Source organism: Brienomyrus brachyistius, unplaced genomic scaffold (assembly GCF_023856365.1).
Source record: "Brienomyrus brachyistius isolate T26 unplaced genomic scaffold, BBRACH_0.4 scaffold76, whole genome shotgun sequence".
Classification (NCBI taxonomy): domain Eukaryota; kingdom Metazoa; phylum Chordata; class Actinopteri; order Osteoglossiformes; family Mormyridae; genus Brienomyrus; species Brienomyrus brachyistius.
In genome coordinates, this window is record NW_026042351.1 from 533,468 (window position 1) to 549,459 (window position 15,992).

At 42.6% G+C, this 15,992-nt stretch overlaps 1 protein-coding gene across 5 annotated transcripts in view; it reads right to left on the bottom strand.

The window, feature by feature from the left end:
* Positions 1-1,361: 1,361 nt before the first annotated feature.
* LOC125726781 (NACHT, LRR and PYD domains-containing protein 12-like) overlaps positions 1,362-15,992 on the bottom strand; it is a 31,928-nt gene continuing 17,297 nt past the window's right edge. For 2 of the 5 annotated variants that reach the window (XM_049003265.1, XM_049003268.1), the window contains 7 exons: positions 15,538-15,601; positions 15,126-15,354; positions 12,487-14,206; positions 5,988-6,161; positions 5,078-5,251; positions 4,346-4,519; positions 1,366-3,638 (listed from right to left, as the gene is read on the bottom strand). In XM_049003265.1, coding sequence (XP_048859222.1) covers positions 3,455-3,638; positions 4,346-4,519; positions 5,078-5,251; positions 5,988-6,161; positions 12,487-14,206; positions 15,126-15,354; positions 15,538-15,601 — 2,719 coding nt within the window. In that variant the 3' untranslated portion in view covers positions 1,366-3,454. Of the gene's footprint in view, positions 3,639-4,345; positions 4,520-5,077; positions 5,252-5,987; positions 6,162-12,486; positions 14,207-15,125; positions 15,355-15,537; positions 15,602-15,992 lie in introns of all 5 variants that reach the window. The other 3 variants (XM_049003266.1, XM_049003267.1, XM_049003269.1) reach the window with 3 other exon arrangements.

Sequence of the window (15,992 nt, forward strand, 5' to 3'; positions counted from 1 at the left end):
AAATATATCATAATTTTGTGTATATTTTAAGAAATATTTCTGAACGGACCAAAGCGAACCTGATTGTTCCTTCGACAGCCCTATATCCCCCTCTCACATTAAAACAATATTCTAGGTGGGGTCTTACCAAGGAATTGTATAATCTTAGCATCACTTCATTTAAATTAAACTCCACACACCTAGAGATGTAACATCCTATTGGCCTTTTTAATTGCTTCCCCACACTGGCGAGAGTGGGACATGGAAGCATCAACATACACACTGAGGTCTTTCTCATAATCAGCTACCTTTATTTCAGAGGAACCCATAAAAAATCTGTACTTTATATTTCTGCTCCCTGCATGGATTACCTTACATTTATCTACATTAAATTTAATCTGCCAGGTATCAGCCCAGTCGCTAATTAAATCAAGATCCTGTTGTAGCCCCTCCGCTGCTAGATCAGTATTTGCTACATCATCCACCTTGGTGTCGTCTGCAAATTTAACTAGTTTACTGTATGTATTGGTGTCAATATCATTAATGTAAAATAGGAACAATAGTGGTCCTAAAATTGAACCCTGCGGTACCCCACTATGAACGCAGGCCCACTGTGACATTGTGCCTCTAATAACTACCTGCTGCTTCCTGTCTGTTAACCAGTTTTCAATCCAAGATGTTACAGTTCCTAAAATCCCTGCAGCTTTGAGCTTAAGCAAGAGCTGTTTGAGGGGGACAACATCAAAGGTCTTCTGCAAATGTAAGTACTTTTTGTGACCAAGTTCTATTTTTGCTTCCTCAAAGAACTCAAGTAGATTAGTTAAACAGGATCTACTTCTCCTAAATCCAGGTTGGCTACCCCTCAGAATGTTATTTGTATCCAGGTTATTTGTATCCATAACATTTCCAGTTATGCAAATTAAAGTAATTGGCCTATAGTTTACTGGATTACATCTATCCCCTTTTTTGAATATGGGTGTTATATTAGCATACTTCCAATCATAAGGTACCACACGTGCAAATAAGGATTTCGGAAACAGTAAAGTTAAAGGTTGGCTAATAATAACCCTCATCTATTTTAAAACTATAGGTAAGATGCCATCAGGACCCTGTGATTTATTTATTTTGAGCTTAGCTAGGTTTTGTACCACATCAGCCTCAGTTATACATACATGCCCTCTGCAATTATTGGCAGCCCTTTGTACAAGGGGTAAGAAAAAATCCACCTTCTGGTGAAGTTGCTTCATCTCACACGGAAAAAAATGAGAAAAATCCAACCTTTACTTAAAATCAATTTATTTGAAGGAAAAGCAAATCCTTCATCAATAAATAATAATAAAGCCACGATTATTGGCAGCCCTGCAAATTATAGTGAACACTGTGACGCCCGCTCCGTCCGCTCCTCGTGTCTGCCACGCCCCTAATTACCCACGTGTGATTCCCTGATTGTGCCCAGTCGCGTCATGTTCTTTTCTGATTAGTTCCCTGTATTTAAGTCTCTGTTGTACACTAACCCGTTGTCTGTCATTGCCGTTACCTGCCGTTTGTCCCTGCCTGCGTTTCCATCCTGCCCTATTCCCAATTAAACCCTCGTTTGCCCCGTTTACCGCCTTCCTGCCTGGTCCTTCCTGCCCACCTGCCTTACCCGAATTTACGTAGCGTGACAAACACAATGTAACTGAAGCATGTTTCCCATGTAAATTATACATATTTGAGTTGATTGAAGTGAATAGGAACCTTCAAGCTGTAATCCATGACTTCCTGAGTAACTGGGGTACAAACATGAGGAGACACAGAGCCCAAATTCCCTTAGTCATCCATGAACATGGGAAAGATAAGAGACACACAGACCAAATGAGGGAGAAGTGTGCTGACCTTCATAAGTCAGGGAATGGGTATTAAAAAATAGCTACTCGCCTTAAAATGCCCATTTCTACTGTTAGGGCAATAATTAAAAAGTGGACATCAACTGGAACTGTTAGAAACCTGCCTGAAAGAGGACCCAAGTTTATTTTGTCCCCACATACAGTGAGGAGGATCGTAAGAGAGGCAAAAAATCCCCAAGGATGACTGTTAGTCAATTACCAGACAAAGTAAAACCTTGGGGTTACCACGTCTCCAAAAAACCATCAGACGCCCCCTTCATGCTAACAGATTCTTTGAAAGTTATGACAGAAAGAAGCTTTTTCTGTCAGTTACTTAAAATGTTAGAGCCAGGAGTTTGCAAAACATTATACAACTTTGACTGGAATGAAATTCAATGATCAGATGAAACAAAAATGGAGCTTTTGGGCAATAAACATTCAAGGTGGGTTTGGCGTAAAAAGAAGGATGGTTATAATGAAATGAACCTTATCCCAGCTGTATAATATGGTGGAGGTTCTGTGATGTTGTGGAGCTGTTTTTCCTCCAAAAACCCTGGAAACCTCGTTAGGGTACATGGCACTATGGGGTCCATGAAATACCAGGACATTTTATATTAAAATTTGGCTGCTGCTGCCAGGAAACAAAAACTGGGCCTTCATTGGATCTTCCAGCAGAACGGTGATCCTAAGCACATGTCCAAATAAACATAAAAATGGTCAGCTGACCGCAGAATCAAGCTTCTGCCATGGCCATCTCAGTCCCCTGACCTGAACCCCACTGAAAACCTGTGGGCTGAGCTGAAGAGGAGAGTGCACAAGAGAGGGCCGAGGACCCTGGGTGATCTGGAGAGATTCTGTAAAGAGGAATTGTCTCAGATGCCCTGCTCTGTATTCTCCAACCTTATAAAATGTTATAGGAGACTCAGTGCTGTTATACTGGCAAAGGGAGGCTGTACAGAGTATTAAAAGCAAGGCAGGGCTGCCAATAATCGTGGCTCATGTGTTTTTGTTGAAAATAATTATTTCTTGATGAAGGATTTGTTTTTCTTTGAATAAATTTATTTCAATGAAAGGTTGGATTTTTCTCATTTTTTTTCAGTGTGAGATGAAGCTGCTTCGCCAAAAGGTGGATTTTTTTCTAACCCTTTTTACAAATCTTTACAAGGGGGCCAATAATTGTGGAGGGACTGTATATTGTTTATATACGACACTGTATTTGTACTAAATGGTGGTAAGTTAATCATGTCCTCTACTGTGAACACCCGTGTAAAATAATCATTAAACTCATTTACTATATCAATTTTCATTTTCAATTATAAGGCCGTTACTATCCTGCAGATGAGTGATTTCAGCTTTTAGAGCTCTTTTGGAGTTAAAATATTGGAAGAAACTTTTAATGTCATCCTTAACCTCCAATGCAGTCTTACTTTCGACATTCCACTTACTGTAGCGAATCTAATGTTATTTTTTAAGTCAACCCCTAGACTTAGATACTCCTGCTTTATTTTGAAATCATTAGTTATTTTCTACCTTAGTATTTCCAGCGTACAGTGTGAAATACCCAGTAATACTCACCTCACTACCCCCAGTTTACAGTGTGGAATACCCAGTCAGACTGACCTCAGTATCTCCAGGTTGCAGTGTAAGTCCCCCAGTCCAGCAGAGAGCAGCTTCACTCCTGAGTCCTGCAGGTCTTTGTCAGTCAGGTCCAGCTCTCTCAGGGGAGAGGAGTTTGATCTGAGAGCTGAAGCCAGTGCCTCACAGCATTTCTCTGTGAGTTCACACCGGCCCACCCTTAAAAAGATTAAACACTTTTAAATCCACTTTTTACACTGCAGCACTGTATTCAAATGAGGAGGATAAGGGTCATGACATAATGGATTTTCAGAAAACAATTAAATTATTAAAAATAATTTTAACAATCATTCCGATTCTGTTTGGTGTCCATTATTTTTTTGTCCATAACACGTTAAAGTCGGCATGTTTATCTGTAACAGTGCTGTTAACTTTGCTAACCAACACAAATGTTTTGCATGGATTATATGTGTCACGCCCATCTCGTGTGATCCTCGTGTGCCACGCCCCCTCATTAACCACGTCTGCTGCCCCGATTCTGACCAGCTGTTTCCTGTTATTTCGGCTTGTCTTGTGTATTTCAGTCCGTGTTCAGGTCTGTTTCCCTAGATCTGTCATTGATGTTGTGAGCCGTGTTTCCTCGTCTGCCCTTAATAAACCCCGTTTGCTCGTCTTCACGGCTCCACTGCCCTGTCTGCCTGCTCCTCCGCTCAGCGGACGTCACAATATGGTTGAATGGATGTTTCCTGCTTCCCTGCTTAATTATTTCTAGCATGGATCGAGGGCTGATAAGATTGTGGGATATAAGGACGTAGGAGAAGAAAACAGAAGCTGTTTGTGTTTGTTTATTATGTAACTGCTGAAAGGCATTGTGGGTTTTCTTGCTGTCCAGTTACTTTTGTGTAAAATGCATATTCTGTACTCACTGCAGCTTCTCCAGTTTACAGCTGAGATCCTCCAGTACAGCAGAGAGCAGCTTCACTCCTGAATCTCCTGGGTGATTGTAGCTCAGATCCAGCTCTCTCAGGTGTGAGGGGTTTAACTTCAGAGCTGAAGCCAGGGAAGAACAGCCTTCTTCTGTGACTCTACAGCCTGACAGCCTGCAGGGAGACGGACAAAAACTCCCCAATAAATAATATCACCTCACCATTAAAATTATTAAATAAATGTGATGCTCTAATAAATAATTCAAGAATTACAGTTTAGTGTCTAAGACAAGGCAGGACCCCTCCTCTCTTTCCCTTAGCTAATTGCTCACTATCTCCTCTTTATAGTGTGGAATACACAGTAATACTGACCTCAGTATCTAAAGCGTACAGTGTGGAATACCCAATATTACTGACCTCAGTATCTCCAGTTTGTGGTTTGGAATACCCAGCAATACTGGCCTCAGTATCCCCAGTTTACAGTGTGGAATATCCAGCAATACTGGCCTCAGTATCCCCAGTTTACAGTGTGGAATATCCAGTAATACTGGCCTCAGTATCTCCAGTTTGCGGTGTGGATTCCCCAGCAATACTGGCCTCAGTATCCTCAGTTTACAGTGTGGAATATCCAGTAATACTGGCCTCAGTATCCCCAGTTTACAGTGTGGAATATCCAGTAAAACTGACCTCAGTATCTCTAGTTTACAGTGTGGAATACCCAGTAATACTGACCTCAGTATCTCCAGTTTACAGTGTAAATCCCCCAGTGCAGCAGAGAGCAGCTTCACTCCTGAATCTCCTGGGTGATTGTAGCTCAGATCCAGCTCTCTCAGGTGTGAGGGGTTTAACTTCAGAGCTAAAGCCAGGGAAGAACAGCCTTCTTTTGTGACTCTACAGCCTGACAGCCTGCAGAGAAAGACAGAAACTCCCCAGTAAATAATATCACCTCACCATTATAATTATTAAATAAATGTGATGCTCTAATAAATAATTCAAGAATTACAGTTTAGTGTCTAAGACAAGGCAGGACCCCTCCTCTCTTTCCCTTAGCTAATTGCTCACTATCTCCTCTTTATAGTGTGGAATACACAGCAATACTGGCCTCAGTATCTCCAGTTTACAGTGTGGAATATCCAGTAATACTGGCCTCAGTATCCCCAGTTTACAGTGTGGAATATCCAGTAATACTGGCCTCAGTACCTCCAGTTTGCGGTGTGGAATACCCAGCAATACTGGCCTCAGTATCCTCAGTTTACAGTGTGGAATATCCAGTAATACTGGCCTCAGTATCCCCAGTTTACAGTGTGGAATATCCAGTAATACTGGCCTCAGTACCTCCAGTTTGCGGTGTGGAATATCCAGTAATACTGGCATCAGTATCCCCAGTTTACAGTGTGGAATATCCAGTAATACTGGCCTCAGTATCTCCAGTTTACAGTGTGGAATATCCAGTAATACTGGCCTCAGTATCTCCAGTTTGCGGTGTGGAATACCCCGCAATACTGGCCTCAGTATCCTCAGTTTACAGTGTGAAATATCCAGTAATACTGACCTCAGTATCTCCAGTTTACAGTCTGGAATACTCAGTAAAACTGACCTCAGTATCTCTAGTTTACAGTGTGGAATACCCAGTAATACTGACCTCAGTATCTCCAGTTTACAGTGTAAGTCCCCCAGTCCAGCAGAGAGCAGCTTCACTCCTGAGTCCTGCAGGTCATTGTCACTCAGGTCCAGCTCTCTCAGGGGTGAGGAGTTTGATCTGAGAGCTGAAGACAGCACTTCACAGTGTTTATCTATGAGATCACAGCTGTTCAGCCTGAAACAGAAAACACTTTAAGACACAGACATATACACATCCTACACATTAGTAAAATACAAAGCATTACAATAAGCATTTGTTTTCATTATAATTAGCAGCACAGCTTACACTTCAAAATGAATTATAGTCTGCAGAGTGTTCTGTGCGTCCTGACAATCTGCTGCAGTCACATGATCACTAATTGTGAGTCAGTGCACCTTTGCTCAAAACTAGAGGTAAAAACATTAAGTACAAGCTATAGGAATACATAGGAACACATCAACAGCAAGATGGACGTGAACCCTCCCATAACAGTCAGACCAGTGCTTCCAGTGCAGTCCTTAGCCATCTTTCTGCCATCACTGAAAGGAGGAGATGTGAACATTCCCAGCAGCTAATGCAGCAGCAACTGGCACTTGGATTCCTGATCCCATGAGTAAAATCCTTTCTCTCCCTGTATTGTTATACCTGGGAACATGTCAAATCACCAATTACGTCTGGGTGATATGACGATATTATCGGTAATGAGCGTAATCAGACAAGTATCCCGGTGTCGATATTTGACAGTGACTAACCTGCGATTATCGTCTTTGCTGGGGAAATGCGCTTAGGCTACATACAAAGCAAGATAACAGAAGGATTCATGATTTGCTTTCAGTTCAGCTTTCTAGCTTAAGATTCTGAAGCAGTATAAAAGAAACATTGCACAGAATTTCACAAGCATTGTCCCTTGCAGTAACCATGCGTTCGCCATTCTTGTAAGTTCAGTATTGTCACATCACCAACTTCTATCTCTGAGTCAGCAGCCAGAATGTCAGTCATTCAAGTGAAGCTTTCTGGTGGGAATTTTGAGCTTCCCAACTCAGTTTTTCGTATCTTAGTCTCAGGCACAGCTTTAAGTGTGTCCCTGACCCCGCCAGGGCTGTGATTAGGATTGGTTGCTAACTGTTTAATAAAGGTGGTTAAAAGTAAACTCTCTCTCTCATCTATCTATCTGAATCAATCAATCATTATTTATATAGCGCATTTTAGCCACAGCATTTATAAAGAATTTTGCAAACATTTAAAAAGAAGAAAAAAAATTTCAAATAAGCTCAGAATAAATAACAATAAGCGCAAAAGAAATAAAAATAGAGTAAAAATGTTTTAAAAAAATAAAATTAAAAACCATCATAAAGGACTTTAAACACCCATCTCCTCTTTAAGGGCCCCTCCTCAAAGGGGCCTCTAGCCCCTATGTCTTCTGGGGGAAGCGACCGCCCCCCGACAATTACTGATATTAATAAAAGCATAAAATAATAAAACTGATTATCATAGGGGGGTGGCATGGTGGTGCAGTGGTTAGCACTGTTGCCTCACACCTCTGGGACCCGGGTTCGAGTCTCCGCCTGGGTCACATGTGTGCGGAGTTTGCATGTTCTCCCCATGTCGTCGTGGGGTTTCCTCCGGGTACTCCGGTTTCCCCCCACAGTCCAAAGACATGCTGAGGCTAATTGGAGTTGCTAAATTGCCCGTAGGTGTGCATGCGTGAGTGAATGGTGTGTGAGTGTGCCCTGCGATGGGCTGGCCCCCCATCCTGGGTTGTTCCCTGCCTCGTGCCCATTGCTTCCGGGATAGGCTCCAGACCCCCCGCGACCCAGTAGGACAAGCGGTTTGGAAAATGGATGGATGGATGATTATCATACATTATTATATGCGTTGGTGAAAAGATGCGTTTTCAGCCTAGTTTTGAAAGTACTGAGACATTCAGTAGCTCTCAGGTTTTCTGGGAGAGAGTTCCAGAGTTTGGGCCCATAGTGACTAAAAGCTGCCCCCTCCCTCCCCAGCCGGGTTTTAGGAATAATCAGTAAATTACTGCCGGATGATCTGACTGATCTGCCTGGGACATACCTTACAGTCATGTTACTGAGGCAGGACAGAGCTAAACCACGTAAATATTTACAAATTAGCAAATGAACTTTAAAATCAATCCTAAAAGACAGAGGAAGCCAGTGCAGGGATGTGAGAGCAGGTGTGATGTGATCCCTGTGACTGGTGCGTGTTAACACTCCGCCAGCGGCATTCTGGGCCCGTTGTAGATGTGATCCCTGTGACTGGTGCGTGTTAACACTCCGCCAGCGGCATTCTGGGCCCGTTGTAGATGTGAAACAGACAAGAGGGCATTACAGTAATCTATTCTACTAGAAAGAAAAGTAGGTATTATTTAATACTGCCAAGACCCCATCCACTCTGCAAACAAGTAAATCAGCTTCCTTTCATTCTAACAACCTAAGCAGTTCTGTTAACCTGCTTTATGACTTTATGGTCGTGTTTCCACAAACTGTGCTTGCTTTGCAGAACAGTATTTCCCTTTTAAGGTTACCCATTTTAAATCTGGTGTAGGATCACACATGCACATATCACAAAGCTTAAATTCCAGGTGGCCTGAGACAAGGCCTACCCTGGTACGAGAGGCACACATTGGCCTAGGCATCAAAGGGGGGTTCGTGACCCCACACACACAGACACACTTAAACACACACAGATAACAAGGGAGGCCAGCACTCCAACTTTTATTGCTCAAAGTTTTTACGACCTACAGACAGCAGAGTGGACCCCAAGTACAGGGGTCCCTCGACTTGGCACACAACCCCCTCCCCAGACATCCTGCCTTACATACCACTCACCCAACACCCTAAAGAAAGTTTCTTTTAAGTTTGGCTGTTGTACAGTATATCTGTATATGTATTTACTCTTGACTACTAGTCTTAATATACAGATATGTACAGGTTATGTTCGAATGTGTCTTAACTTTTGGAGATTCTTTTTCCTTGACTGACAAACCTTCCCCCCCTTTTCTTTCCCACGTTCCTCAGCAGCCCTTATCTGATCTTTGTATTCTACCATGCCTCTGTAAGGGTAAGATGTGCTGCTGACATGAGAATATGTCATATAATGTCCGTATAAAGGGCAACCTCTGATTGAGGTGCAACCTAGACCACTTAGTCCAGGGACTGGTGTGAGTAATATAACATAATGACATAATATAAGTAATCATTAATTAATCATTACAGATGGTATTCGGTGTGAACCGCTAGGCTGGTATGGCATGTTTGGTATCAAACCGATGGAAAATCACTCCAGTTTTACACCACTTCAGCCTCTGTTCATTGAGTGCTCACAATAGTCTCTGCCTCTGTGCGATTTGGCTACTGAGCTCTAAAACCTCAAACTCAACTGAAATATCGTGAGGCTCCCTCTCATTGGCCATGAGGGGAGCTTCGCTACCGATCATTTACATTACCTGGTGATGCAGCTCGCTGGACGAGCCTACTAACCCAGGTTACTAAGCGATACTGGTAACTAGTGAATCCCATGTAAGTCTCACATTAACCGACTCACGGGGATTCACAATTGAGTTTGGAGGAACCAACCATTCAGCATAACAATTAGGTAATAAACATCATTAAATAATGATTAATTCAAATCAAAACAAATTGGTGGAGATATTAAAATTTACCTGAGCTAAATATTCCTACAATGGTGTCCCTCAGGGATCAGTGCTGGGCCGCTACTGTACACTGTATATATTGGTCACATTATCAGAAATCATGGTGTTGGGTTTCATTGTTTTGCTGATGATACACAGTTATATATATCTGTTACGCCGGATGATGCATCACAGCTCTCGGTTAGACGACTGTCGACTAGATATCCGGTAATGGATGGCAAATAATTTCTTTATGTTAAACACAGAAAAACAGAAGTACTGTTAACTGGTCCGAAAGTGGCTCAAAATAAGTTTGACAACCTCAACCTTGGTGGTCTTCCTACCCAACCTGACACAGTGGTCAGAGATCTTGGTGTTCTGGTTGATTCAGATTTATGTTTCGATGCTCATATAAAAAGCATCACTAAAGCTGTGTTCTATCATGTACGGAACCTAGCCAAGCTTCAGAAGATGCTCTCCTTTCATGAAGCGGAAACACTAACACCTTTATAACTTCCAGGCTGGATACTGTAATGCCTTCCTTTCTGGGAGCCCATCTGGATCCTCACATAAACTTCAGCTGGAACAAAATGCAGCAGCCAGAGTTCTTACAAACACTAAAAAAATTGATTATATTAGCCCTGTTCTATGCTCCCTTCACTGGCTTCCAGTTAAGTCTCGGATTAACTACAAAATACTGCTATTGATTTATAAAACGCTGAATGGCCTTGCACCAGAATACCTTAGTAACCTGCTGGCCTTATACAACCCTCCTCGCTTTCTTCCATCTCAAGGAGCAGGATATGTGTTAGTTCCCAGGGCAGAAAGAGCTACGGCAGGCTGCAGAGCTTTCTCTTATAGAGCTCTTCAGCTGTGGAATGGTCTTCCAGCGGATGTGCGGGATTCAGGCTGACTTTCAATATTCAAGTCTAGACTAAAAACACACCTGTTTAGTTTAGCTTGTAGGGACTCTAGTTCTAGCTCTAGCTAACTGCTCACTCCCAGTCAGACCTATAGTGTAAGGTGTAGAGCTGGGTGGGGATCGGTGCCATTGGCTTTGGATAAACTGAACTGCCTGTCTGTCACTTTAGCTTCACACCCCCTTGTGGAACTGGAGTGCTGACATTCAGGGACTCCCCATGCCTGCATTCCCACCTGCCTCTCCCTCCTGCTTATGCTGCCATAGCCATATCTGCCGGAGCTTACATGCTGCACTCACCTAACTGTTTGCACTGCCTCTAGTCTCCCCTACTTTGACTAACTTCACATTTTATTTCCCCTACTCCCCCTGGGCTGTGCTGCCTGGAGACCCCAAATTTTCAAGATATCCTGCCTACCCTGCTGCCTGCAACGTCTCCACTACCTGTGACGTCCTTCTGGCCTGCTGCTGCCTCCTGGAGGATGGGCTCCCCCTTTGGGTCTGGTTAGGGTTAGGACTTCCTCTGCTGCCCCCTGGAGGATGGGCTCCCCCTTTGGGTCTGGTTAGGGTTAGGGCTTCCTCTGCTGCCCCCTGGAGGATGGGCTCCTCCTCTGAGTCTGGTTCCTCCCAAGCTTTCGTCTTTCTAGGGTAATTTTCCTTGCCACTGTCCCCTCTGACTTGCTCACTGGGGGCTTTGGGCAGGGATGCTGTAATGTGCTTTGAGATGATATAATGTTGTGAAAATACACTATACAAATAAATCTGAACTGAACTGAAATTGCACTCAGTGTTTGGGGGGGGGACTCAAAATGATTGTTTATTGCGATATTTTTATACTAAATGACACATACACATTTTTTAACTTATCGCCCAGCCCTAACCAACAATACACTAATCGGAGAGCTATCAGTCCTGTGAAATAGGCTTTTAGAAAAATGTTTGTTTGAATGATTTATGAATAATGATACTTCATTCACCCCCATTGGGAAATTGTCTTTTCGCCCCTCCCATCTTGCTCTCCAAGAGACACACAGACACATATACAGGTGAGAGGAAGTTTGGGGGTCGCAGCGCAAGATCGGCCAGCATCCAGCACCCCTGCAGCTCAAGGGCTCAGCGATGACATCACTCTGCCGGCCAAGAGATCTGAACCAGCGACCGTCCGCTCATGGACACAGAGTCCGAACCCAAAGAGTCACGCACCACACCCAGTATTTACAGAAATGCTTCCTACAGCATCCAGAACTGAAACAAATATGAGTGGTTTTCCCACTATTAGTGAAAACCGGACCATTCTGTATGATGTTGTATCTTTGGTTATTTGTTACACAAAGGATGGTCGTGGAAATCTTGTCTTTTTGTTTTTACTACATCACTACCTTCAGTTAATATAAACCAGATTAAAAAGGAACCTTGTTGATAAAAGAGGGGAAATAAATTACATATTTACATATTCATTTTATATTTTAAACAATGTTTATCTATGTCTGCCAGACTAGATGTGTCGTCCCATCCTCAGCCAGGTGCAGCTGAGGCCAGCAGAGGGCGCCAGTTAGCAGCCAGAGACAGCAGTCATACGGAAGCTCCCAGCTCTGGGCTCCATCACATGAACACGCCTGCTGACAATAACACTCACATACCACTGATACACCCTGTGGATAAAGAGCCCTCACTGTTTCTATAGCAGGTTAGGATGCTGTGCCTGTGATCAGAAGGCAGACTGGATGGGAATGGAAACGTAGTAACAAACAAAAAGTGACATCACTACTTTCAGTCATTATAAAGTCTGTGGTCAAGATTAGCTACTGCTATACATCAGCTATAGCTGTGATTATCAAAATAAAACCCACGTATTAATCCTTGAAGAGAAATATATAATATATATTACATATTTCAAACAATATTCATGTATCGCAGCCAAACCAGACATGATTTCCCATCCCCACGTCACTTACAGGGCCGTCCTGGAGTTCTTGACCACAGGCAGCAGCCTGCAGTGCTGTTTATCTCGTCTGATGTATTTTTTCAGGTCAAACACATCCAGCTCCTCATCTGACATCAGCATCACAAAGGCCAGAGCTGAGTACTGTGCAGGTGAGAGGCCATCTACTGAAATGTTTCCTGAATTCAGGTATCTTTGTACTTCCTCTACTAGAGAATTGTCACCCAGTTCAGTCAGACAGTGGAACAGATTGATGGTCCTTTCTGGAGATAAATTCTCCTTTATTTTCCCCTTGATGTACTGGGCTGTATCCTTAATGGTATGTGAGTTGATTCTTGTCGGCCCCAGTAACTTTTGCAACAGAGTCTTACTGGAGTCTGTTGAGAGGCCCAGGAGGAAGCGGAGGTAGAGGTCCAAGTGTCCATTCTTGCTCTTTAATGCCTGATCCACTGCAGTCACCAGCAGGTCAGCTGATGAGTTTGACAGAAACACATATAAAGCAGCGAGATACTCCTGGATGCTCAGATGCACAAAGCAGTACACCTTCTCCTGGTACAACCCATACTCCTCTTTAAAGACTTCTGTGCACACTCCAGAGTAAACTGAAGTTTCAGTGACATCAATGCCATTCTCTGTCAGATCTTGTTCATAAAATATGAGATTGCCTTTCTCAAGGTTGTCAAAAGCAAGTTTACCAAGTGTCAAAAGAAATTCCTTGCTGTATTCCTTAAGCTTAGTTTTATGGTTTTTCATATACTTGTCATTTTTTAAACTTGTCTGAAAGATCAGGAAGTGTGTGTACATTTCAGTCAGAGTCTTTGGAATTTCTCCCCTGTCAGTCTCACTAAAAAGCCTCTTAAGCACAGTGGCTGAAATCCAGCAGAACACAGGTATGTGGCACATGATGAAGAGGCTCCTTGATGATTTCACATGTGCGATAATCCTGCTGGCCAGGCTCTGATCATTAAATCTCCTCCTGAAATACTCCTCCTTCTGGGCATCACTGAACCCTCGTATCTCTGTCACCTGGTGGACACACTCAGCTGGTATCTGATTGGCTGCTGCTGGCCGGGAGGTTATCCAGAGGAGAGCGGATGGGAGCAGATTCCCCTTAATGAGGTTAGTCAACAGCACATCTAGTGACCTTTTCTTTGTTACATCAAACCAGCTCTCATTGTTCTGAAAATCCAGAGGAAGGCGACACTCATCCAGACCATCAAAGATGAACAAGACTTTGGAGCTAAACAGGTCAGTGGATTGAAATGATTTCAGTTCTGGGACAAAGTGGTGAAGTAGTTCAATCAGACTGTATTCATCCTTAATCAAATTCAGGTCCCGGAAAGGAAGAGCAAATATGAAGTGAACATCCTGGTTTGCTTTTCCTTCTGCCCAGTCGAGAATGAATTTCTGCACAGAGACTGTTTTTCCGATACCTGCCACCCCTTTAGTGAGTACAGTTCTGATAGGTGTCACACGCCCATATAAGGGTTTAAATATATCATTGCACTTGACTGTAGTATCTTCTGTTCGTCTTTTCTTGGATGCTGTTTCAATCTGTCTCACTTCATGTTCATCATTGACTGCTCCAGTCCCACCTTCAGTTATGTAGAGTTCTGTGTAAATCTCACTGAGAAGTGTTGGCTGTCCTTCCTTAGCTTTCCCTTCAAATACACACTCAAATTGCTTCTTAAGTTTACATTTAATTTCCTGTTGATGTTGCAGCATGAGCTGTCCTGAAAAGAAATGAGAGGAAAATGCACTAATTCTCACCGTGATCCTGACCAGTATGAGGAAGAATATTTTCCAAAAACACACTTTTTTACACATATATATCCAGATATTTCCCTGTGACTGTGACTGTGAAACTGAAAGTTTTATCATGTGTATTTTACTGGAACACCGCATACAGGACTGTGAATAAGCCTTAGGCAGCCAAAGGAAATGTTTAAAGCCATTTATCTGGGTAGTAAGTGTATATCTGCTCAGAACCAAAAAAAACACAAAACCCCTTTTCATTTCCCAAACCTCTCCTCAGGGGCACTATGTCATGACCCGGCTCGTCGGCTCCTCATGTGTGCCACGCCCCCTGATTACCCACGTGTGCTTCCCTGATTGTTTCCAGCCCTGTCTGATTACTTTGCTTAGTCTTGTCCTATTTAAGTCCTGGTCTGACCTGTTCCCCTTGTCCGTCATTGTGGATTCGGTGTGGTGTGTGTTTCAAGCTCCTGTCCCGTCGTAAATAAACCCCAGTTTAGCCCTGATCACTGCCTGCCTGCCTCTCCTGACCTGCCGACCCGCACGATCGCTGCATCCCGCGAACACGATCATGACACCACAGCCAGTCCATGTATTTGTTAAATTTCACCACCAGCTCACTTCATTAATTAATTAAATTAGTTTAAAACTCAAGAAGATATTGATCAGCCACATGAGGTGTGTTAGTGGTCAAGTAAACAAATACGTGGATATACTGCACGATTTCTGCAAATATTAGGGTGATATTGGGAGAGGTTCTGAAATGGCAAACACACTTTGACATACATATTATAGTAGTTCTACACCAACATGAAGACCATTTAAACATCCTTTTCTCTGGCTGCCTAAGGCTTATGCACAATATTGTACATGTACATAATGTTATAAAGCTCTTACTCTTGTCCAGCAGGTCAGCAAGATCATCTTGCTTCATGGTCCTCAGGATGTACAGTGTGATCTTCAGAGCTACCTCTCTAACACTGGTCTTCTGCATCTGACCATCACAGTCCAGGGCATTGTCCTCCTCCAGCTGAGGCTCAGAGAATTCTGGGTAATTCTGATCTAGGTGCGTCACAAACGTCTTCAGTTCCTCCTTTAGGAACTTCATGGCTTTTTCCTCTAGCGACTAAAATAAACAGTCAGAGTTAATTATTGCTACTTATACCAAACCTTTTCAGAGTTTCACTTGTGAATCATAGATTAAAACATGTTTTCTTTAAGATGATGAATTTCTTATTATACAGTTGTATAAAATATAAGCTAATTGACATAACAGCCAAGAAAATATATATCAGCAATAAATACAAACCTTCAATATGGATGATAAACCCGATTTATCATGTAGATCTGAAGTGCAATCTTCCATTTGGTCTCTGTGAATTAGGCAGAAACATAAAGACCTCAATTAATCTACAGAAATGTAACAGAAAGACTGAAAAGTTCCCCATTAAAATTGCTGTTACTGCAGATAAAGAATAACATTGTGGTATATTACAACACCAATTCCAAAAAGTTGGGACATTGTGCAAATTGTAAATAAGAACAGAATGCAATGATATGTAAATCTCATAAACCTGTATTATATTCATAACAAAGTATAGAAAACATATCAGATGTTTAAACTGAGACATTTTGCTATTTCATGAAAAATATTGGCTGATTTTGAATTTCATGACAGCAACACATCTCAAAAAGTTGGGATGGAGGCAATAGGAGGCTGGAAAAGTTAGTGGTACAAAAACCCAACAGCTGGAGGAACAACTT